The following is a 24,549-nucleotide window of genomic DNA, read 5'->3' as shown; positions in this document are numbered from 1 at the left end:
TAATGTCCTTCTTGGCTAGTTTGGAAGTCTGAGTCAGCCTGGGCTGAATGAGGCCAAGATCTGGGGAGGTGGTTTCATTGGTGAAGTGCTTGGGATGTAAGAGTAAAGACCCAAGATTGACCACAGAATCCCTGGAAGAATCTGGGTCCGTGCCACATGTCTGTGACCCCTGCACAGGGTCAGAGATGGGGGGATTCCCAGCACTGCCCAGCCAGTGAGCTGTGGTTTACTGAGAGAGCTCATCTCAAGAGAACAAGGCGGGAGCAATTGAGACACTGAGTCTCAATTGCTGATGTCTCCATGTGCTGATGGCTGTACATATATACAGCACACAGACCAAACCCCCAAAGCTAACATCAAGTGTGGTGGTGCATGCTGTAGTTCCAGCATGCAGGAGGTAGAGGCAGGAGGATTGCTCATCTTTGAGCTTGGCTTTGGTTACATATTGAGACTAACCAAGCAGCCATCAGTGCACCCCTGCTCAACTCATTGTTGAGGCTGAGGCAGGAGGATTGTGGGTTCCAGGCTAGCTTGGCAGCAAGGCAGACCCCCAACCCCCGGCTCTTCCAAGAATATCTCACCCGACACCAAAACTGCCTCACGGGTGTTGTGCAGTCACAACTGGAGAGGAGGCCTGGTCCTGAGCGTCTGGGTGCTGCGTGTCACAGGCAGTGCTAGGCCACCAGTAGTGCCCCTGAGATGGAGCATGAGACCCAGAAAGCTAGTGTTACAGAGCATGAACTCGGCAAGCCAGACTGACCCACAGCAGCCAGAGTGATTTTTAGCATATCATGCAGTTTGGGAGCATGCCAGCCCATCAGGCTGTGGCAGGGTGTGCCAGTCTGCCAGAACCCCTGTACAGAGAAAATGGCTCTCAAAGTAGAGAATTTGTGGTGGGAGTGGCTGGGGGGAAGTAGACAGGGGGTAGCAGGAACCATTGGCAACTACAGAAAAAAGGCAGTGTGAGAGACACTGGTATGGAGTTGGTGGTGCTCCTGTATTGATGGTAGCCCCAGGAGGGAACGTCACACATCTGTGTTACTCAGGTGGCTTCTCACCTGAGTCTAGAGACCTTCCTACCCAGGACATTGACCTGTCACACACTGTTTGTTGTGACATCTGCCTCCAGACATGGTGGTCACTTGGCAGGGACTGTCCCTGTGCTCCCTAGCAGCAGGAGAGGGTACAAGGCTTGAGGAAAGCTCAGGCACTGAGGCCATGGCAATGACAGGTCAGTGTGGGGGTTGGGAGACTGTCCTGGAGCTTATGGACAGCTGTGGCTGGGGACAGCCTCCTGCACCGCCTGCTCAGATGGTGCCTATCCCAACCAGGTGTGGCCCTGTGGCCCTGGCTGGACAAATGAGGAAGTCACTGTGAGCCTTGAGGGCCACAGGCACTAGTCAATTTAGGCATTTGCTGAGGGGAAATGAGATATGGCTAGCCACTCCTCCTAGGAAGAGCTACAGGCTTGATAGGTCGGCTGCCTCTGTGCTCACCAGTTCTACACCCTCTTTGGAGAGGTGAGGGGACTTACATGGTCTCTGTCTACCCTTGTGAGGAAAGAGATCAGTGCAGCAGCTGGCTGTGATGGGCATCTGGGGGACACTCAGCAGGTGACGGTATCCAGACAAAATTCAGCGGGCACAGGCATGGGGTGTACATTAACAGCTCCAGGCTGCACTCAACAGGCACTCAGCAGATATGCAGTGTGTAACCCTGAAGGAATGTCCTGTTGGGTACAGATACATGGCTTTTCTAGTGAGAGAGGTCCTGTCACCCGTGGTTGGAGGTCCATAGCTCAGGGACAGCCTGAGCTGCCCTCATGGTTATGGCAGGCAGCAGTGGTGACTAGTGGTAGAGTTGAATGTACATCCTCTGGCAACTTGGATGACTTCTAGACCAAGTGCTAACCTTGCAAGTAGATGCTTGCCGTGCATGGCCTGGGAGGGTACCTCCCAGGGGACTCTCCACTTAGGAGTTCTGCCATCCCCCCCAGGCATATACCCCATTAAATATTACTCCAGCGTCAGTAGAGAAGCAGAGTTAGAATTCCCATCTGGGCGTCAGTCCCCTGTGAGGCTGGATATGCAGACAGGAGCTGCACTCCTTGTGTCCACCAAGCAGGCTCCGCAGTTCAGTTGTTTGCGTCTTGTTTCTTTTGTTTTGTTTTGAGGCAGGGTCTGTGTAGGCAGTGCTGACCTTAGACTCTGAGTCCTCAGCTTCCCAAGTGGCAATCCTCCTGCTTCAGCTCGCTGACTGCCCGTGTCACCAGCGTGCAGCAGCACACCTGAGCTACTCTGCACTGTGGCTGTGTCGCTCTCACGCCAGGACTCTGCTAGTCTCCAGTTCCCCCTCCGCTCCAGTGCGTCCCAGGCTCTGGCTCAGGTCTTCTGCAGCTGTGCAGCCCATGGCTCCACGGGGTGACTCTAAGCAGAGGCCTCTCCTTCTGTGGGATCGTGCCTCCTCTTTCCCCGTCCATGGCGTCTTTTGATGCATGAATGTTTTTAATTTTGACCAAGTCCAATTCTTGGTTGTTTTTTGTTTGTTTGTTTTCTTTTCTTTTATTGCTTGAGTTTGGTGTCATATTCAAGAAATGGCTGCCAAGCCTGCATAGCTCCTACCTTCCTGAGGTGCTGGCCAGGCTGCCTGCCTCATAGATCTGTGGCTTCTGAGACAGAGCTGGCCTTGGTGCCTGGCTCTGCCTCGGGTCTTTGAGTATGGATTCTGAGCTGTCCAGATTCCTGTCTCTGTGTGTGAGGATATGATTTCCCCAGAGCCCTTTAGGCAAAGGCTGCTCTTTCCCACCTAGTGTCTTGGTACCAATGTCAGTGATCATGTGAGGGCTTGTTTCTGGAGTATTCTATCCTGTTGGTTCAACACTGGCTAGTTTTTTTGTTTTGTTTTTTAAACATGTGGTCTCTCTGTATAACTTGGCTAGCCTGGAACTCTATGTCAGTGTTTCTCAAAATGTGGGTTGTAACCCCTTTGGGGTCAAGCAACCCTTTCACAGGGGTCACCTAAGACTGTCAGAAAACACAGATATTTACATTATGATTCGCAACAGTAGCAAAATCAGAGTTATGAAGTAGCAACGAAAATAATTTTGTGCTTGGGAGTACCACAGTGTGAGGACCTGTGTTAAAGAGTCGCAGTGTAAGCAAGGTTGAGACCAGACTGGGCTCAAAGAGACCAGAGAGATCTGCCTGCCTCCACCTCCCAAGTGCTAGAGTTAAAGGTCCACACCACCATGGTCTTCATTTTTTAAAACTTGTTTTTATGTTTTCTGGGGTCAGGCCACACATGTAGAAGTCAGAGGGTAATTGGAAATCAATTGTCTGTGATACTTAAAACATAAAGAGATGTGCCATCAACCATGTGAGCACACATTCATCATCTTGTGGGAATGGCCAGTCCATAGCAAGTCCAATCCGCTAGTCACGGAGAACAGGTAGGAGCAGATTGGGGTAGTCCAGGGCCTCCAGGCTCATCTTAGAGCCTGGGTGTGCCCAGGGAGGTGTTGTTGTTCGAGATCAGGGGATCCCTTTGTGGGGTGAGAAGGACTAAGAGATACACATGGGGGTGCTGCATCCTTGGGAAAGATGGGCCCCATATCCTTTCTGCCCTGGACAGGCGTCTATGTACCTGGGAACCTCCCATATGTCCCCATTCTACCAGTTCTGTCCCTGCCAGAGCCCTGGCTAAGGTCTCACGCGGTGAGCTTCCCTGGCCCAGAGGTCCAGCACAGACCACTACCACCTCCTTGCTCATGAGTGGCCTGGCCTCTCCACCAGCGCTGTAACTTACTCATGCTGTGTCCTGTGTCTCTCTTTAACTCCAGAGCTGTCTTCACCTTTTGCCCGTCCTGTGCTCAGCCTTGCACTGCCCAGGACAGCTTACTCTGTCCCCTGTTGGGGGCTCTGTGTCCCTGTCCTCCCTGCCTGGCCTGAAGGATGGAAGAGGCTGCTGCAGGGTGCACAGGAGACAGGCCCATGCCCTGCCAGTGTTAACTCGGTTCTCTGTGTGTGCATGGTCTGTGTAGAAGGCACCTGAGCTGCAGTGCTCATGTGCAGTTCTCGCCTACCTTTATATGGTTCTAGGGACTGATGACAGTTTGGTGGCTGGCATCCCTAACTCCTGAAAAAGCCTATGTTCAGGCCTAGCTCTGACCTGGAGTCTCTGCATATGCCATCTCCTTGGCCATTGCTTGGCTCACATGCTGGCAGTCACTCTGTGCCATCCTGTCCAAAATGGCCAGCCTGTGAGAAGAACTAGAGCTGTCTCAGGGCCTTGGCCCTGGCTGAGCTGGTCTGAAACTGCTGGGTCACCGCAGCTATGACAGCCCAAGGTACAAGGGCACCATCGTTTCCATTCCCAGAAGTGGTAGTGGGGAGCTAAAGCCCCCAACCAGGAGTCCAGACTTAGCATCCACCTTGGCTGCTATGGCGCAAGCCAGTCATTCTTATATTTCAGTTAATTTTTAAAAATAATTTAGATGTCAAGTGATAGTGGTGCACACCTTTAATCCCAGCACTTGGGAGGCAGAGACAGGTGGATCTTTGTGAGTCTGAGGCCAGCCTGGTCTACAGAGCTAGTTCTAGGACAGTCAGGGCTGTTACACAGAGAAACCCTGTCTCAAAACTAAAAATAAATAAATAAATAAATTAATTAATGAAATAAGATTTAGGCTTGTGAGACAGTTCAGTAAGTGAAGGCGGTGCTGCTGAGTCTGACCCACACGTGCCATGGCACGTGCATGCACCTGCCCCCCCCCACACACATCACATGGCTCCCCTGGCCAGACTGCAGTGCCTAGGTGGACTAAGGACAGTGATGTCCATAATGTCTCTTTTTGGAAGTGACCTAGAAAATACCAGAAGTTCTCTGTCACCTGGAGGAAACCTTTGGTCCCTATCACCAGTGGGCGTCCCTCTTCCGAGTGAGATTTGGGACTGTGATGACTTTCTAGTTAAATGGTGTTGGGGTGGGCAAGTCTAGGCTTTTCTGGCTACCCCCACAGAACCAGGACCTGCTGAAAACTGGACCTCAGAGTCACACCCCCAGCCCCTCACTGAGGGACTCTAGGCAGGGGCTTCACCACTGAGCCACGCCCCCAGGGGAACGCCAGGCAGAGGCTCTACGAGTGAGTCATGCCTCCAGGTTTCATTTGTAATAGACATCTAGTTCCATAGCCTCAGGGCAGGGCTGGGTTTGAATCTCATTTTTCTATTTACTAATTTCTATGAAGCCTCCTTTCTGTGACACTGGATGCATTTATCCTTCAATGTGACTGTTAACTTACACTTAGTTCTAGAACACTCCATGCCTATAAAAGGAGAGCTTTTCACCACTAGTAGTTTCCAGCTTCTCCTCCACCCATGGCAACACCTGGTCTGCTGCCCTACTATGTAGGTCCAAGAACATATTTTGCATCCGTGGGTTCACACGTGATGTGGCCTTATTCTTTAGCTTCTAATGTGCATGTTTTCAAGGTCTGTCATTGTAGTATGTCTGAGCCTCGTCCCTTTGCAGTGCTGAGAAGTATTCCATACACCAGTCTATTCCCAGCCACACACTGCTGCAGGAAACTGGCTTTCCCTTTCCTTCCCTGTTTGCCATGCTACTGTGAATGTGTTTGCACTCTCCTTTTCCCTGGGGCCTATCCCTGGGAATGGAATGATGGACCACACTGTGATTTTTTATTTTATTTGTGAAGTTCTGAGCAAGTTGACTTTATTTTAAATGGAACAGAAAAGAAAGAGAGTGCGAGCAAGGACATTTGAGCTGCGCGACACAGCAGTGACTATAGATGGTCTGCCAGGGCAGGCCTAGAATAATGTTGTGTAGAGGGCTGGATGCTAAGATGGCACAGGTTAGGACCAAAGACTTACATCATCTTGGGAGCTCAAGGAGAACTCAGGGGTGGGAGGACCTGGGGTTTGGATGGTCCTTGGGTGTGTGTGCCTCTGCTTGCCTCTGCCTAGGGTAGATGCCAGTCCCACCCCTCCTCCCTGTGAGCAGCACAGGCTGCTGACTTGGATGCACTGCTGAGGGAAGGCAGGCGAGATCCCACCCAGCCAGGTCCTGAGACCTGGAGCACACAGATTCCCAGGGCCTGTGAAAGTCTGAGTGTGAGGTTCCAGTGGGGTGCTAGATGTGTCAGGGTGGGCCTGGGTGGCAGCACTGCCCTAACCCTGAGTTCTTACGTAATGGCTGAGCGCTGTTGAAATGCGGAGCAGTCGGCTATTCTGGGCCATGGTAATGAGGCCACTGCAACTTTCCTTTATCTCCCTGTGGCCCCGTCACCCTCAGAGAAGCCCTGTGGGATGCAGCAGTTCAGTCTCAAGTATGGCCCCAACCAGGTGGCCTGGCAGCATGCGGACCATGCATCTGGGCGTGGTGGCACACATCTCATCCCAGCCTGTGCGGGCAGAAGCACAGGGGGCTGAAGTAAAAAACAGTACAGTTGGCATTTGTGCTCCCTTTGCTCAGTGTAACACATGTGCACACACCCATACACATATCCGCGTGCAACCACATGTTTCTACACATTCAAATGTGTATGTACACACTCACGTGCGTGTGTGGGGCTGAAGAGGCGCCCCTGGGGACTGAGACCCACAGCCATGTATGTCTGCCTCAGGGGACAAGTCCTTCAGCGTGAGCCATAGTCTTGCTTGCTCCAGAGCCAGGAGGCTCCTTCTACCCTTGCCGGCTACCAGTGCACTGGGCTGGCAGGCCTACATGCCTCTCTGCACTGTGACACAGTTTGCTGTCCTCCATCTTTTCTGATTTTCAAAGGTCCTCCTCTGTCCCAGCCATGCTGTCTCTGTCCATGCAGGTGTGAGCCACAGTTTTTGTTTTGTTAGACAGATTCTCACTGGCCAGGAGCTCCCAGAGATGCCCTGCCTTTGCCACTGAGTGCTGGCGGGAAAGGCGTGTGCCACCGCACCTGACTGTGCCCACAGTTTTAACTCTTATTTGTTTTATCTATGTATTTATTTATTTATTTGGTTTTTCAAGGCAGGGTTTCTCAGTGGCTTGGGAGCCTGTCCTGAAAACAAGCTCTTGTAGACCAGGCTGACCTCAAACTCACAGAGATCCTCCTGCCTCTGCCTCCCGAGTGCTGGGATTAAAGGCATGTGCCACCACTACCTGGCTAATTCTTATTTGTATTTTGATTTTTTCCCCCCTGTATTGTTTGTTTTGAAGACAGTCTCAGGTATCCCAGACTGGCCTTGAATTCCCCCTGCAGTCAAGAATATGACCTTAAACTTCCGGTCATCTTTCCTCCTCCTCCCAAGTACTGGGATGACAGATGTACCACCTCTCCCCACTTGATCATAATGATTTCTAGAACACAGCTCCCCACAGACATGTTGCCAAGACCCCAGTAGCCCTGGCTTCAGTCCTGGCCCCTGTAGTTGGAGGTGGGTGATCATACCATCCCTCTCCTTCATGGACACCCACGGGGCCCTGGGTGCCAGAACTCTGGGGCACTGAACCTTGGAGGGTGCAGGACAACCTGTTCTGGGTCCTTTGGGCAGCTCCATGCCTTGGCTGCAGCTCTGGAAGGTGAGAAAGGCATCCGTGAGGCATTTCCTACTGAGATACCATTTGTTTTGGGACTGGAACCTCACGTTATGTGCCCCAGATTGTCAGAAAGGTCTGGGAACAAGAGTGAAGGCTGGACATGTGGCGCATGCCTGCCATGCCAGCAGCACTCAGGAGGCTGAGGTGTCTGGGCTGCATAGCGAGACCCTGTGGGGGGCTGGGAGGCGGCTGTGCGGGCGAGCACTTGCTGCGCGGGCGTGAGGACCTGGCTCTAGGCTGGGGCACAGGCGTGCTGTCCTAGCACCGGGCCAGTGGGGACAACAGGATCCCTGAAGCTTTCTGGCCAGTTCACTTAGTCTAGTCAGGGAGTCTCAGGCCAGTGAGAGGCCTGTCTCAAAAAAATAGGGTAGGGAGTTAGCAAGATGTCCCAGGCAGTGAAGGCTCTTGTCCCCGGGACCCATATGGAGAGAACTGACTCCCCCATGTTTTCCTCTGACTCCACATTTGTTCTGGCACATGCAGCCATCCCACCCCCACCCCCATTAAACAAACAAATTTATGTAAAAACAGTGTATGAAAATATGGGAAGGGATAGAGAAAGATGTGTGTGTGGCCCTGTGACACTGCCTCACGCTCAGAACTAACCTGGGGACAGTGCCCAAGGTTGGCCTGTGTCCACATTGTGCCAGCATGAGGCCACACATGTCCACAGAAAGGCTTGTTTGGGTCCTCAGCAGCTCTGCCCTGGTCTGCTCAGCAGCCCATCAGGGAAGAGGCTCAGCTGTGAAGACATGGCCATGTTTTTCCTGTCTGTTGTCCTCTCCCCAGCTGATGCCTAACTGCTTCCTTCTGCTCAGCCTGGCCATAGCTAGACCTCCACAGAAACCCCAGCTTCCTCTCAGCCATGTCCTCTGGTTCTGAGTTCTAGCTGTGCCCAAGGATGATGCAGGCCCCCATGTGAGCCTGCAGTGGGCCAGTTCCCAGGTTAGCTTCCTGAGGAGCTGCAGGGACATCCCATGTGCTGAGCCAGAGGGGACAATAAGGAAACACACAGAGGGTTGTAGCTACCACCAGGGGTCCTTTGGGTGGCAGACAGTGCAGCTGTGGTGTGAATCTTGGCTGTTGCCACTTGGGGACAACTGGCTGTGACACTGGTGTGGAGGTGCAGACCTGCCGTAGTTCTTGTCCAGGGACAGTGTCTTCACTGGGAGATTGTGTCCTTTGTAGTTTTTGAAGCAAGATCTCCTGTAGCCCAAATTGACCTTGAACTCCTACTTCTCCTGCCTGCACCTCCTGAGTGCTGGAACGACGGGGTGTATTGCCATGCCTGACTGCAGTTTTCCATTCCTCTTGTGGGGTATTGGCATGGGCGCCCTAGAGCCTTGAGCTTAAAGTTCCCTGAGACAGAACTCTTTTTTTTTCATTCTCATGGTTTATTTTTTTTTTTATATTTAAAAATTTCCATCTCCTTCCCTCCTCCTCCCCCTCCCTCCGCTCCTCCTCCCCCTTCCCGCCCCTCCTTCTCCCCCTTCCCTCCCCTTCCCTCCACCCATACCTCCCCTCCCTCCCTCTCAAGGCCAAGGAGCCATCAGGGTTCCCCACTCTATGCTAAGTCCAAGGTCCTCCCAACTCCCCCCCGACAGAACTCTTTTAATCTCATCTGAAAACTGGTTCTTTCCCAGCTCAGTTAGCAGCCATAGCATCCCTGGGGCTTATAGTATCCAGGGTAGACGTCTCATGCCCTAGAACCAAGTTGCTTCCCAAAGCAGCCACCCTGCCAGATTCCGTGACAAATGCCTGATCCCAGCACGTGGGATGTAGATTTAAGAAGGTTCCAGGTCAGTCCAGACCACACATGGTGGTGTCGCATGCCTTTGTGGGAGGTAGAGGCAGGCAGATCTCCTTGAATTTGAGGCTAGCCTGGTCTACAACAGCTAGTTCCGGGACAGCTAGGGCTGTTACACCAATAAACCCTGTCTCAACGACCCCCATCTCCCGCAAAGATCCTGTCTCAAGAACAGGTTGCATGCTGGGGGAATGGCTCAGTCAGAAGTGCTCACCACACAAACATGGGGACCTGAGTTTGATGCTTAGAGCCAAGCAGAAGAGCAGGTGCAGGCCGGTGAAGTGGCTGCCAGGTGAAGGTGCTTGCCACCAAGCCTAGCAACCTGAGTTTGGTCCCTGAGGCCTGTGTGGGGAAGGGAAGGAGATAGCTGGTTCCTGCTGTTGTCCTTTGACCTCCACAAGCACACCAAGGCACTCTCAGTACATGTTCATACATCAAATAAATAAAGTTGGAAACACCCCCCAAAGAAAGTCTGGGTGTGGTGGTGCATGCCTGCAACCCCCGGGTAGGGAAGCAGAGACATGAGGCTCTCTGGGGTCACCAGCTGGCCATCTTCACCTCCACTCCCAGTTCCAGGCCTCTGAGGAATGCTTTTCCCCAAAATAAGAATGTCTCTTGAGGAATTAAACTCAGGTTTGACCTCTGACCTACACACACGCACAAAGAGAAGCCAACGCTGGCTGTGGAGATACATGCCTGTCATCCTAGCACTAAGGACACGGAGGCATGAAGATATCAGGGTTATCCTCAGCAGCACAGCAAACCTGTAGTCAGGGACTCAGTTCCTTAGGTCCACAGATGCTGAATGGAGGGCGTGAGTTAGTTCCCGGCCGCTTAGCCCTGGAATAATCACACAGAAACTGTATTAATTAAATCACTGCTTCTTATTGGCTAATTCTTACATATTAATTTAACCCATCTCCATTAATCTGTGTATTGCCACGTGGCAGTGGCTTACCGCCAAAGTTTCGGCATGTCTGACTCTGGTGGTGGCTCCATGGTGTCTCTCTTGATTCTACCCTTCTTTCTCCCAGCATACAGCCTAGCTTTCCCTGCCTAGTTCTGTTCTTCCCTGCCATAGGCTCAAAGCAGTTCTTTATTCATTAACCAATAAAAGCAACACACAGACAGAAGGACCGCCCACATTATACAGACTAGAAAATTTGCTGTGTTTGGCCTCCAGACCCTTGCCACCCCTATTAACTGTCATGGTTTGGGCTGTAGCACCACCATCCTGGCACCTCTGTGCTAACCACCATGAGAGCTAGCCTGGCGAGGCCCTAGTACCATGTCCCTCTCTTCTTGTGCCTCCTTCTCCTCTGTTCTTGCTCCTCTCTGCCCACCATCTTCCTTGAGCATCTGGCAGGGGTCCCCTTGATCTGCCTTCCTGTGACTGTCTACCTCCTCACTCAGTCGGCCTCTGCTCAGTTAGCTCTGTGCTTAGCGTGTCAGTCCCATGATCTCCTGTCATTTCCAAAGACCCACTTGGAGAGTTCTCTACCGTCTGTGGTCCAGACTCACTCTAAGCCTTTGCAGAGCCCCACATCGTTGTGAGACGAGGTTCCACGTCGTGGGTGTGTGGGCTTGGGAGGGCAGAATAGGGCTCAGCTCTCTTTCTACCCTTGCGTGTGGCTTCCTTTGGCTCGGGTCATCCGCCATCCCTTGGCTTCTGGCCACATCCCTCTCCTTAAGTCCAGGCCTCATTTTTCAGATCTTTAACTGACTGCAGAGACTCCAGATTTTAATGCAGCTAGCTGCCTTTGGAGATTGGGTGGGCGGGACTTTCTTGGTAAGACACAGTTTTATATAGTACAGGCCATTCGCCCTGGGCTACCTAGACTTAAACCTGTGTGATCATCTTATTGCCGCAGGCCTCCTGCTGATTCCCAAGGTAGGTTAGTGTGTGACTCAACCCAGAAAGCTTTCATAGTTACCAGCCTGGCATGTCCCAGCCAAGTCACCTGGGAAGGAGGTGGCAACTGGTCAGCCATACACCTCAGGTCACATCAGAGCCCAGACCAAGAGACCCCTGCAGACCCACACTGTTGTGGGTTTCCACAGAATACCCTGGCACCACAAGGCTCTGTGGATATCCCAGGCTTCCCAGTTTTCATTGTGACAGTGTTTCACATGGCCCAGGATGACCTCAAGCTCCTGCTCTTCCTGCCTCCATCTCCTGAGGTACAAGCTTGTGCCGCCAAACCTGGTTTACATTGTACCAGTAGTGGAGTCCAGGGCTCGTGCATGCTTGGCAAGTGCTCTGCCCCCTCCCCCCAGCTCCCCGCTACTGAGCCCCACGTCCAGCCTCTAATACGAGTTTTCTGGTTTCATTTTGGGCTGGTTTTTGGTCTTTTGAGACAAGTGTCTTTATAATCCTGGCTATCCTGGATCTCACTGTATAGACCAAGCTGACTGGAACTCAGATCCGCCTGCCTCTGCACCCAGAGTGTCAGGCCGCCATGCCTAGCTCCAGTACAATTGTTAATAGACTTTTCATGGAGAGCCCCAGACCAAAATGGTGGCAGAGAAACCCACCCTTGGCCCATGAGACAGTCTGATTTGTAACAGAGCCCCCTTCTAACCTCAGTTTCCCCACTTGCGAACTGGGGACTCAGAAGTGTCTCTTCCCTTTGTGAGGCCTCACTCAGAAGTGGGCTCTAAGCCAAAAGAGAGGACTGGGTACCTCATAGAGGGAGGAGGGCCCCACAGAACCAGCTGTGCTGTACAGACCCCAAGGGACCCGTCCCAGCTCTGGGCCCAAGTGCCTATGTCTAACCTCCACTGCTGTCTAGAGAAACAGCCGGCGCCGCCCACCACAGACCCGCTCTTTCCCGGGTCTGGAAATTTGGCAGCTGCTGTGAAGGCTGATTAAAGGCATTCCGAGGCCCCACCGTGCTTGTGTACTCGAGTCTGTTTACAGTGGGCTGCAGAGATGGGGAGGCTGGAGGCCCACCCAGGGCTAAGGTGACTCAGCCTGGAATCTACATGCCTGTGTCTCCTCCATTCATCCCCTCACCCTGGGCATCATCCCTTCCTGTGGGCAGAGTGCCCTCAGTGTGCCTGGTCAGCCAGGCACACCCAACAGGACCCTGGCAACATCACAGTAGGGAACAGACATGAACCCAAATGGGCCGGGCATGGTGGTCCACACCTTTAATCCCAATGCTTAGAAGGCAAAGACAGGCGGAGCTCTGAGTTCACAGATAACCTGGTCTACAGAGGGAGTTTCAGGACAACCAGAACAACACAGTGAGACCCTATCTCAAAAAAAAAAAAAAGTAAAAAAAAATTTTGAGAAGAGTCCAAATGCAAGAGTTGGAACCTTTGATTCCTTCGAAATCAAAAGCACACACATCAGCTGGGTAGTGGCTCATGCCTGTCACTCCAGCATCAGAAACTGCAGTAGGGACTCAGAGCCAGCCTGGGCTACATGAGACCCTTTGGGGGACTAGAGAATTCACCCATTTTAGGCAGCTCAGGGGATCTGAAGCCTCCACCCGAGGGCTCCTGTATATATGTGCACAAACCCACACACACGTAATTTTTAATTTTTTAAAAATGAAATCATAAAATTAAAGTTGACCATAGTCAACTTTATGCAACACATATAACCCCGGTGCTCGAAACTCTGCAGCAGGAGGATTGCTCTGAGTTTGAGACTGTCAGGGCAGAGCACCACTCGCATAGTGTGCTTCTAGTCTTGGGTTCCACCCCCAGCGTTGCAGAAACAAAGAGACCCAAAAAGGAACAAGTGTTGGGGAGGAGGTGAGGCTGGAAGCTTTGAGCCCTGTGGGGGTGACACATGCAGCTGTCGGTGACGACGCCACAGCCAGCTCGCCGAGAACTGCCACAGCCACAGCCCCCTCCCAGGTGGCCACTGAGACTTGAAGGCAGGGCTCCGTTGTACATTTGTGTTCACCAATTGTTGCCAACCGCTGAAAGATGGAAAAATATGCTAAGTGTCAATCATCCGAGGAATAAATAAACAATAACGTGGTGTGCCCATCTTGGGGCATGCAGTAGGCCGGATGCATCTCAGACAGACAGGACATGACAGAAGCCAGACATGAAAGGCCACATTTTGCATAACTGGGGGTACATGTCCAGAACATCTAGAAAGATGGTGAGCAGAGTCAGGGCTGCCAGGGTGGGAAGGGACACAGTGCCCCCACCCAGGATCAGCCATCCCAGAGCCCTTCGCACACCCCTAGTCTTCCATCACAGCCACAGTTAAGCCTCTAGTAGTCTAAGTCACTAAGCTGTGCATATGTGGGACAAATAAGAATACGTACTGGTACTTGGGGTCCAGAATACTTTTCTTTAGATCCTCAGGGGAGCAGAACTTGTGGAAGGCTGGAGTGCAGCTCAGGGGTAGAGCACTCACCCAGCTTGTGTGAGCACAAAGGGCAGCTGCGGAGGGGGCAGCTATCCCACATTCTTGTTGCTGACAGTTGGGGAGCACAAGCCTTCTGACAGGACTGGGAGAGGAACTTGGGAAGAGGATTTTGTGAAAGCTTATAGCTCTTGTCCTCATCCTCCTTAGGGCCCTGGTGCTCTCCCTTCCCACTGGTAGAGAGTTGTTTTCAGCTAGCCAGTCCTCAGCCTGAGCACATTGCCTGGGGGCTGGTTCTGCTCCACCAGGATTGGCATGAGGCTGTGACGGTGCAACCGCAACCGTCTGCTCTTTAGAATCTGAGACTTAGCTGCAGGGAGCAGATGGCTCCTTCTGGGGATGTGGGGATGTGGGTGGTTGACAGGGCTGGGGCAGCATGGGCAGGGGAGGCGTCAAGGTGTCCTGTGTGGGAGGGAGGAGCCCCAGTCTCTATCAGTGCTGAATGAGAGTGACACTGTGTGGCTTCTGTCCCCTTCATGGTGGCTGGCGCTATCCAAGGCACCTACCCCAGAGCCTTGGTACCAGCCGCTCCTGATCTTCAGTAGCTTGAGGCCTTCCCTGAGCTTGCTGGCTCCTGGGACACTTTCAGAATCCAGGGATGCCAGTTCTCCCTCTCAGAGAGCACTGGGAAGGGGGCCCCATTCCAGGGTCCCCTGCCCTTGGCCGCCTTCTGTGACTGTGCTCCAAAGTTATGGAGCTCAAGTGTGAGCCCCTGGGCCTTTGTGTGCTGCTGTCAGCCTCTCCTGGGTGCACACCCCCAGCCCTGGGAAGGCCTCTTCCCCATTGCAGCTATGGGTGGAGGGCAGCTGCCTTGTCCAGGCACAGGAGAAGCTGTGTCCTCCCTGCCCCAGAGGGAGGCCCTAGAGCTGCTCTTTCTGGGCAGTGCTGCGAGCATTTTCCTAGCTGCTTGTGGTATTTCTGAACTCCTCTTCCAGGCTCCTCTCCTGTCACCATGGAGGTGACAGTATGTCAGGAGACAGACCCAGGGCGAGGAAGTTCAGAGTGTAAACTGAAGAAGGGAGAACCCCTTGGAATTCTAGGCGGTGGCAGATCCCCGGCTGTATCCATGCAAAGGCCCTGAGGCAGCTGCAACTGGCTTATCTGGTAGAGGGGCTGTGGGGTTGGGAGAGCAGAAGGTCAGACAAACAAGGGGGAAACTAAGGCACACGCCGAGCATATATCCCTCTCCTCTGCTGTCTGCTCTCTCTCACCATAGTTCCTGCACAGGACAGAGCCCAGTGTCAGCCTGCTCCAATTAATCTCTTACAAGGCCAGCTGGTTGCCATGGCAACTACAGGCCAGCATGGCCTGCCCAAGGCCAGTCCATCTGAACAGTGAGGCTGGGAGGGGCTAGTGGGTTTGGGAGTTTGCACAGGTCTTCCAGGGAAAATGCCAGATCTTTTCCCATTCCCAGGAGATACTCATAGTGGTGTCACACATGGCCGGGGATGAGTTTTCTATGATGCCCTGTCAACCCACCCTACAGGAGAGGCAGGCCAGCAGGGGGACCTCCACCGAGCCACCCTCCTGGGGAGATACTCCATCTGCAGTGGGTCCTGGAGGGACCCGGGCTCCAGTCTGACAACCCTGCCCTGCTTGATATGCTAGGCAGACCCTGAGAGTCTCCCCAGCAGGCGTCCTCATACTCTGAACCAGGGGTACAGAAATAAAGTCCTTAGTTAGGGGGCCAGAGAGATGGCTCAGAAGTTAGGAGTGTGAGTACTGTTCTTGCAGAGAACCAAGGTCCCTCAGGCTCCAGGGGCTCCAGTGTCCCCTATTGGTATCTGTGAACATGTGCACAGTGCATGTAATTAGAAATGAAATATATGGATTTGGTTTTGTTGATGGCTTCTATGTGTAGCCTTGGCTGTCCTAAAACTTGCTGTGTAGACCAGTCTGGCCTTGAGTGCTGGGATTAAAGGCGTGTACCACGACCACCCGGCAAAAGATACACTATTCTTTAAACAGTCTCAAGGTGAGCCACGCGTGGTGGCTGCACACGCCTTTAATCCCAGCACTCAGGAGCAGAGACAGGTGGCACTCTGAGTTCAAGACCAGCCTGGTGTACGGAATGAGTTGTGGGACAGGCTCCAAAGCTACACAGGGAAATCCTGTCTCAGAAAGGGAGGGAGAGAGGGAGGGAAGGAGGGAGGGAGGGAGGGAGGGAGGGAGGGAGGGAGGGAGGGAGGGAGGGAGGGAAAAGAAAAAAGTCTCAAGGCGAACTCACTCTCAGTTAAGGTCAGTTAAGGTGAGAGTCAAATCTAGGGCCACTTCATCACCCCTTGGTAACTGTGGGGTTTGGGTGCCGGAGCTTTGTGTACACAAAATTCCAGGAGTCCTCAGGTCACTCTCTGACATGAGGTAGTATTGCAGACTCTGCCAAGCCTTCTGGAAATTTCTCCACAGGAGTTGGAACACCTGACTCCAGTGAACTGTGGGAGTTGTCACAGTGGCGTTTAGGGAATCACGGGACTCTGTGGGCATCTTGGAAAGATGCAGTGATCTTTTCGTCTGGGGCCTTTTGAGCATGGGACCCACAGATACCAAGGGCTGTGCTGTGTGGTGGAAGAGAGAGGTGGACATGGCCTGAGGCGGAGACACAGAAAGAAGGCCACAGCGTGGGGGATGTAGAACTGGAGCTGTATGCCCAAGTCCCGGGCTGCCTGGAGTGTGGCGGATGGACAAGACAGGAAGGAACCTCCAAGAGAACGCCCACAGCTTGAAGCCACCAGCTTGTGGCAGTCGGACAGCTCTAGAATTCTGATCTGGTCATACCATGTTCACCTGGGATTTGCCCTGGGTGGAGGGGCACCGGGAGCACCCACAGGTGCCCTCTTGCTGCCACCCCTCCAGATGCCTTGTCTATGGAGTCATGCCCAGCATGGCCACAGTGTGAGACAGGCTGTTCCTCTGTCTGCCAACTGTGGGCCAGCCTGCCCCCTTAATCACTGAACAGCAGTGAGAAGTATGTCAGGGGCACCTGCCACTTTGACTCTCGTGGTCAGCATGGACAAGGGCTGGCATTCCGGAAGGGTCCAGGACTGCAGCTAGCAGGCAGGAAGTGAGACCCCACTACAGGTCTGCTCACAGTCTGGTTCCACATACAGCAGCCACTAGGTCTCAGCAACTCACTGATCCAAGTCCAAGGTGGCTGGGAGCCAAGAAGTCACAAGCAGAGCTGTGACCAGGCTGTCGCCAGGGTCCTTTCTGCAGGTTTGGATGGCGCTCAGTTGAGAGTGCACTTGGGCCTCCAGCTGCCTTCTGTTCTTCTGTGTGGTGCACACACCTGTGATGGCAGCACTCAGAAGGCTGAGGCAATCCCAATCCTGCAGCAGTGGGGCAAACATGTGGGTGCCTGCCTGCCCTCCGTCCAGGTGGGCTCTCAGAATTTTGGAGAGGACTGTTTGTAGACCTGGGCCCTGGGCTTGGCCACAGACCTGAGCAGGAATGCTGCCGTGTGACCCCTGCTGGCAGCTGGGGGTGGCGTCAGGGACAAGTGGTTCTCAACCGTGCTAATGCCATGACCCTTTAATACAGTTCCTCATGTTGTGGCGACCCCCAACCATAAAGTATCTCACTGTTACTTTATAACTGTAATTTTTCTACTGCTATGAATCATAAGGTAAATATCTGATATGCAGGATGTCTGGTATATGCCCCCTCTGAAAGGGTCGTTTGGCTTCAGAGGGACTGCTGGGCTGTCCTGTGTGAGCAGCCCCACAGAGTGGCAGACTCGTGCCTCACGCGCATTTATTCATCCTGCCACGTGCTCGTCAGCAGATACCAGGTTGGCGTGTCTCTGTAGACCAGTTCTATGTCCTCAGGAAGCAGTGTGACAGGACACAGTGTGGTTTGGCTGTAGGAGGGGCTTACGGGGTACAGGTCAGAATCTCATCACCCCAGGGTCACCCTCTGTCCAACAGTCTAACTCAGAACTCTCTGGAAGCTCTCTGACTTACAGTTATAGTTTATTTCGGCCCAGGGACAGGGTTTCAACCAGAAGGGTGCAGGGTAGGTGGCCCAGGAGACATGGGGCAGGCCTTTCAGTTGTCCCATCCCTATGACACCACGTGAGCATGGTTATCCTGCCCACACCAGTGTGTGCCAGCACAGCCATACTGCCTGGGCATCTGGGTTCTTGTTGAAGGTCAGTCCTGCAGACTGAGTGGCCACCAGCGTGGCTAACTTCAGAGTCCAGCTGTCCAGCTTCCTCAGAGGTCAAACTGATGACAGGTGACCTTAAAGCCCAGGTACGTGATGTTACACCTTAATAACTAGTTAGGGTGGTGTAGTGCACACCTTTAAATTCCATACTAGGGAGACAGAAGGGGGCAGATTTGTGAGTTCGAGGCCAGCCTTGTATACAGAGCCAGTTCCAGGACACAGAGAAATGCTCTCTCAAAAAACCAAAAACTATGTCTACAGTCTGTCTGTCTGTCTGTCTATCTGTGTGAGAGTGAGCCATGACACACATGTGGAGGTCAGAGGGCAACTTATGGGAGTTGGCTCTTTCCTCCACCATGTGGATTGTGGGGATCAAACTCAGGTCATTAGACTTGGTCAGACTTGGTACCGAGCTGCCCAAACCTGCCAAGCCATCCTGCTGGCATTGCTGCTCCAGCCCTCTTTTGTTTTTTTAAACAGATCTCCTTAGCCAATGACTGATGGAAACTAAATCCAGGCTCTACTTCTGACTATATTTGAGTTCTTGTCTTCAACATAAAAATCTTGCAGAAATTCCTTCCACCAGAAGTGCATTCTGGGAACTCAGAGCCTGTGTGGTTAGCTGTCAGACGCACCAGCTCACACGGCTCATCCTTTGCGTCCCTGTCTCGCAGACTGGGACTTAATAACGACTGTCATGGTAGCAGTGGATCAACAGCTGCTAACAATCAAGGCCTGTCATGACACCTGGGCTTTGAGTTCTTCGTGGCATGACAGGCCCATTTGTGGTCATTCTCCGCTGCTGTCAGGCTGGTGAGGTTTTTCTTGGCTCTGTCGCTGTTGCCCTGTGAGGGAGCTGTGGGTGCTTCCCATCACCAGGGAGAGGCTCAGCCTTCACCCACCGTTCACATTCACGTTACAGCTTTTCCCCATGGCGGTTAAAATAACAGAGAAATCTGCTGCTGCTTTATTGGGTCAAAGTTTTCTACTTGAGATAACTGTGTTAGGTCTCATGTAGTTGAGACTGGCGGTTCTGACAAGCTGGAGTCTTCTGAGAGTCAGAAGGCTCATCTGATAAAATGCTTTCTTTCTTAAGACTAAGCTGCAGCACTCAGGAGGCAGAGGCAGGCGGATCTCTGTGAGTTTGAGGCAATCCTGGTCTACAGAGTGAGTTCCAGGACAGGCTCCAAAGCTACAGAGAAATCCAGTTTCGAAAAACCAAAAAAAAAAAAAAAAAAAAAAAAAAAAAAAAGAGTAAGCTGTAGGCAAGCCTATGGGTATTTTCTTAATTAGTGATTCATGGGGAGGGCCCAGTGCATTGTGGGTGGGACCATCCCTGGGCACGTGGTGGTCCTGGGTTCTATAAGAAAGCAGGCTGAACAAGACTCGGGGAACAAACCAGTAAGCAGCACCCCCTATGGCCTCTGCATCAGCTCCTGCCTGGAGTTGCTGCCCTGTGTGAGCTTCTGTCCTAAATCCTTCTTCTGATGAATCATAAGCCAATAAACCCATTCTTCCCCAACTTGCTTTTGGTCATGCTTTTTCCTTGCAGCAATAAAAACACTTGACCTCCTGCCCTTCCTGCCTCAGCCTCTTCAGTGCTGGAATGACAAATGCACGCCGCATACCCTACCACAGTGGTACCTTGTTGGGGAGCATTGCTGAAGGCCTCCAGGTGTCCTGTGCAAATACTGTGTGTCACCTGACAGCCCTAGGGGAGGTGGGGTCCCCACCACAGCAGCCAAGATAGAGCAGCTGCTGCAAGGCCTGGGTTGCTGAGCTAGGTGGGTGGGCTCAGACATTTTGCAGGAGAGCAAAGCTGGTGCAGAGTGGACTGGAACCCCCGAGGATCGTTCTGGGCAGACCCAGTTCTGAGGTTCATCCCCGAGTATCAAGCCCCTGTGTCCTCAGACATAGCTGCAAATACAGTGGCCTGCTGTGCACTGCCCTGGCGCCCGGTCTCCAAAACCTGTTGCTCTGTCCATCTGTGGAGAACCACATGTGGACACGTATACTGTTCCATGCCATTTCTGTCACCACGGGACTGCTGGGGCACAGACCCATCTGTGGCACTCACACTAGGAGGTGGGAAACTTTTGACACTTAGACAGATGGGGACCTAAAGAGTGTGACCCAGCCCTGGACAAGATGGGTGCTAGGAGCTACACTGGCTTCGTCCCGAGAAGCACTCCTATTCTCGCTTGTTTCAATTTTTTGTTTGTTTGGTTTTGGTTTTGGTTTTGGTTTTTTTTTTTTTTTGAGATAGGGTTTCTCCACAGCTTTGGAGCCTGTCCTGGAACTCGCTCTGTAGACCAGGCTGACCTCGAACTCACAGAGATCCACTCCCCTCTGCCTCCTGAGTGCTGGGATTAAAGGCGTGCGCCACCACTTCTCAGCTTTGTTCCATATTTTTAATTACACTCACTTGTGTGGGTGGAGATCAGAGGACAAACTGACAACCTGTAGGTGTCGGGTCTCCCTGGGGTTCAAGGATTGAACTCAGGTCCTTAGGCTTAGCAGCAAGCGCTTTTTCTTGTTGAGCCATCTTGCCTGCCCCTTTTCATATTTCATAGCTGCAGGGAGCAACTCAGTGGGGAGCTGTGGGTGGGATCTCCCAGTACAGACCCAGCAGAGGCACCCAAGATCCAGGCCCATTCATCTTCCTCTGTCCTCCACTGAGGCACACAGGAAACAGCTGTTTACCTGGGCGAGGTGCTTGACCTGGCGTGCAGCCAGTTGGAGTCTTGCTTCCTCCTCCAGCGTCCAAGGCCTCCCCAGGAAGCAAAGACTGGCGTGGGAGAGGGGCGGGAAGTTGGGCCGCCAGTTGCTTTTGAGAGAAACTGAGAGGCAGCCCTGTTGTGTACACAGTGCAGGACCCTAGCAACCACAGCCCAGCCAGAGCAGACGGCACTCTCCCTGGCCAGACACCAGAAATGGGCCATGCCCCGTTCCCTACAGTCCCCACTCCTAAGCAGGGCCGGGGCTAGCAGGCATGCTACTCAGATATGTGACTGTACCTGCTTCCTCAGGGTCCCAAGGAGCTGGAGGGCTTAGGCAGGATCCCTGTGCTCAGATGAGGGCTAGAGGGTCAGACAGACAGCCCCCACATGTTATATTGGTAAACCACCATTGAAACAGGCTTCCCCAGGTCTCTCAGTAGAGTGAGCCAGGCAGCTAGCTCCACAAGTTCATGGTCAGAAGCTTCTTTGGGGTGCATTGTCCCACTTGGGGAGCACCATCTAGAATGAGTTCTGCCTCTTTCAGAATCTCTGTCACAGGGTCCCTCAGCCCCACCACCTCAACCCTCTGGGTGTCTGGGTACTCTGTGGGGCTCTCTTAGAACATGTTCTCTCCTGCATGGTGACAGCTGGTGGCTTTGCTTCTCCAGCTTCAACTGCAGAAGTCCCAGTACCTGCAGCTGGGCCCCAGCCGCGGCCAGTACTATGGCGGGTCCCTGCCCAACGTGAACCAGATTGGAAGTGGCAGCATGGATTTCTCCTTCCAGGTGAGCCCCCTTTCCTCCTAGGATTTCCCCTCTCCTAGGTAATATTGCAAGTCTTCTTGTCTCAACTTTGTCGCATTCTGGGCTCTACTTGAGCCACAGCCTGCAGGGACAGCTGGGTGGCCCCAGGCTGAGCTGTTTCCACCCATTCTCTTACATCCTGAGTCTGGAGGTGGCGGGGGTGGGGGGGGGGCGGCTGCCCCAGGTTCCCTGAGCTCCACAGACTCCTAGAGTCAGCCTGCCCCTCCCCCGGCTAGTCATAGCACTCAGCCATAGCACTCAGCAGCTGCTGCACCTGCCAGCGGGTTTTGAGGCCTTGGAAGAGCTCAGGGCCTTGGAGGCTTGGCTCCAGCAGCCTCACTGATCTGCAGTTCTCAGAAGGAAGCCCCTGCCGCCTGACCCCACTTGTCTGCAGACAGTTCTTGGCAGAGCCGCACACCCTGCATGGCTCCCTCAGGCCACAGGCTGCTGTCAGGATAATGTAGATAAGGGCCAGTGTCTCCTCCCCAGACCCCAGTCTGCAGAAGTGAGAGGAGGGGTTCAGACAGGACCCTCTGGCCATCAAACAGTGCTACCAAGGGCCTGGGGACAGCCATGCCCCCAAGAGCTGGCAGGCTCCAGAATCCTGACTCCTCCCCTACCATGTGGCTGCTGGGATAGTCAGTCTGTGCCTGGGTGTGCTTGTGACTGCTAGCTTGGTCCTGGGGAGCCTCACTCTGTGCAGTTCCAGGGCTTGGCATACTGAAGTCACTGGCTTTCTGGGGTGGGTAACCTCCATTTTATCTTCCAGCTCCTCCTCCCCAGCACCTTCACTTAACCCTGTGTGGTCACCACAGTGCACTTCTCAGTCTGAGGGCACAAGGACCCTACTGGGCCCACTTGCCCACTGGACAGTTCAGGGTGTTGATTCTTCGGATTTTCAGTGCAGTGGGTTTTAGGGGTAACCCTGACCACAGCTCAGTGTCTGTGCTGAGCCCCAGACTGAGGCTGTTCCTGCCCAGCCCCAACCTGTGAGACCCTCACCCATATGTGCCCACCCACAGCTGTCCCTGTGGCTCTTGGGGGGTACCCTCCACCCCCTACCCAGGGTGAATCTGCTCAGTACCCCATCTTGGGGCTGGGTATAGGTACCCGCTCAACATCCCCCTTCTTGGGCAGATGCCATGTGCACATATCCTGACCTGGGATCTGTTGCAGCAGAGTCCAAACGTGTCCCAAGATTCATGGTCTAAGCCTGGAAGCGTGCACATGCCCAAGTGCTGGATCCCAGATAGAACTGAAAGGCTAGGAGGGGCCTGGAGAAGTGGGCGGGGATTGGAAGGCTGGGTGGGGTCTAGAGGGCTCTGGCCTCTGTGCAGGATGGGTTTTGGTTGCTAATGGGGGCAAAGAGCTGAGAGGGGTCTGATATATGGAGGCATTCTTGGCCTAGAGGGATGGGCAGCAGCTGCCTCGGTTTTCTCTTGAGGCTTACAGATGTCTCAGAGAGATGACCGACCCCTTCTTCCCCAGGACTGGTGGGGAGGCTCATGGCCATCTTTGAGCCTCAATGTCCCTCCTTGGGGAAAGCTATAGAAAATCCCAAACCAGGAAGGTCTCTCTGGGTCACAAAGAGATTTGGCAGAGGCTACTCAGCCAGCCCTGAAGGCAGACACACAGAAGTGGCCAGTCCATTCCAGCCACTGCCAGCAGGATGCCCATTTGAATATCAGAACAGCTTTTGCTTTATGCCTGGGGACAGAAGGGCTAGGTAACCAGGCAGTCATGGGGACAAGACAAGTCCTGGGCTGGCACAGGCAGCTGAGTTCACCCTAACATGGTGACAGGCTTCTGGCAGCCTTGGGGACACCAAAGTTTGCCTGGAGCCTTGTGCCAGCCCAGGTGTGGGTAAGCAGTCCCAGCCAGCCAGCCAGTCCATGGTTCCGGAAGGCGCCTGTACTTGGCTCTCAGTGGCGGCGCCTGGCTGAGATGCTGGGGTGGGAGTGGGAGAGGGGCTAGGAGAGAGGGCCTCTGCTCAATCCAGAGCAGTTCTGGGCTCTGCTTTTATCCTCTTGGGAGCAAGTGCCGGGCCAGGTGGGCCCCACAGCGGCTCTGGGCTTGAAGCCCTGGGGGCCTCTCTTGGCTGGCCCCTCCAGAGATGACGTAGGTGGGGACAGGAGGCCAGCCAGGCCTGTAAGAGAGGGTGGAGGCCTGTCTGCACCTGGCCAGCTGGGGAGAGCTACCCCTGGCACCCAGGCAAAGTTTGGAGTGCCCTGTCTGGCCTGAACATGCAGGCTGCACTCCAAGCCTCCTGACCTTCCTGGGACACCCCTGCCAGCTTTTGCACCCTAGCCCCATGGTTCAGCTGGAACTTGGGCTGCCAGAGAAGCCTATGGAGTAGAATTTGAATATATCCCCAAATCAGGGGTCCCTGAGGGTAAAGCTGGGGGACTCTCAGGCCTCAGCCAGTAATCTGGGTTCGGGTCTCCTCTCTCCTTTCTGACCCTATTCCTGACCCATCCTTCTCTCCAGACACCGTTTCAGTCCTCAGGCCTGGACACGAGTCGGACTACACGACACCACGGGCTTGTGGACAGAGTATATCGTGAGCGCGGCAGACTTGGCTCCCCGCACCGCCGGCCCCTCTCAGTTGACAAGCATGGGCGACAGATATCCTTTTGCAGAGGATGTGTGTGGGATTGGGAGGAACAGGAACAGGCGGACGCTGTTGCCTGTGCCACCAAATCAGGGAAATCTGGGGTCAGCCTGCAGATATCCAGTGTGCTGGGGTCAGAGGTGGGGTCAGTGGGACAAAGAGCAGAGTTAAGGAGGTGACTCTAAACCGCAGAGGACTGCAGACAGAGCCAGGCCCAGATGGACACAGCGGTGACTCCACACACAGTCCTGCCTCTGTTGTTCGGAGGGTGGACACCTGCCAGGGTCCTCCTCCTCACTTGGCTGCCACTGCGAGATCCTCCGTCACTGAGTAGCTTTAGGTTTCTCCTGCCCCCGCCCCCAACTCTGCAAGATGGAGCTGTTTGCTTGCTCTCTGCTTTTTGCTTCTGAGCCTTTGGTGCTGGGAGCTGCCTCAGTCGAAGAGGTCAGTTGAATTTGGCC

At 53.6% G+C, this 24,549-nt stretch overlaps 1 protein-coding gene across 3 annotated transcripts in view; it reads left to right on the top strand.

Moving 5' to 3' along the window:
* Crtc1 (CREB regulated transcription coactivator 1) overlaps positions 1-24,549 on the top strand; it is a 51,890-nt gene that overhangs the window by 7,132 nt on the left and 20,209 nt on the right. For 2 of the 3 annotated variants that reach the window (XR_006020799.1, XM_038327101.1), the window contains exons 2-3: positions 21,343-21,459; positions 23,965-24,102. Coding sequence is in view for 2 of the 3 variants with exons in the window: in XM_038327101.1 (XP_038183029.1) it covers positions 21,343-21,459; positions 23,965-24,102 (255 nt within the window). In the remaining variant the exon portion in view is untranslated. Of the gene's footprint in view, positions 1-17,826; positions 18,041-21,342; positions 21,460-23,964; positions 24,103-24,549 lie in introns of those variants that run through there. The other variant, XM_038327102.1, reaches the window with a different exon arrangement.

The sequence above is a fragment of the Arvicola amphibius genome, chromosome 4, assembly GCF_903992535.2.
Source record: "Arvicola amphibius chromosome 4, mArvAmp1.2, whole genome shotgun sequence".
Classification (NCBI taxonomy): domain Eukaryota; kingdom Metazoa; phylum Chordata; class Mammalia; order Rodentia; family Cricetidae; genus Arvicola; species Arvicola amphibius.
The sequence above is the reverse complement of the archived record's forward strand: the minus strand, read 5'-3'. Positions and strand labels throughout refer to the sequence as shown.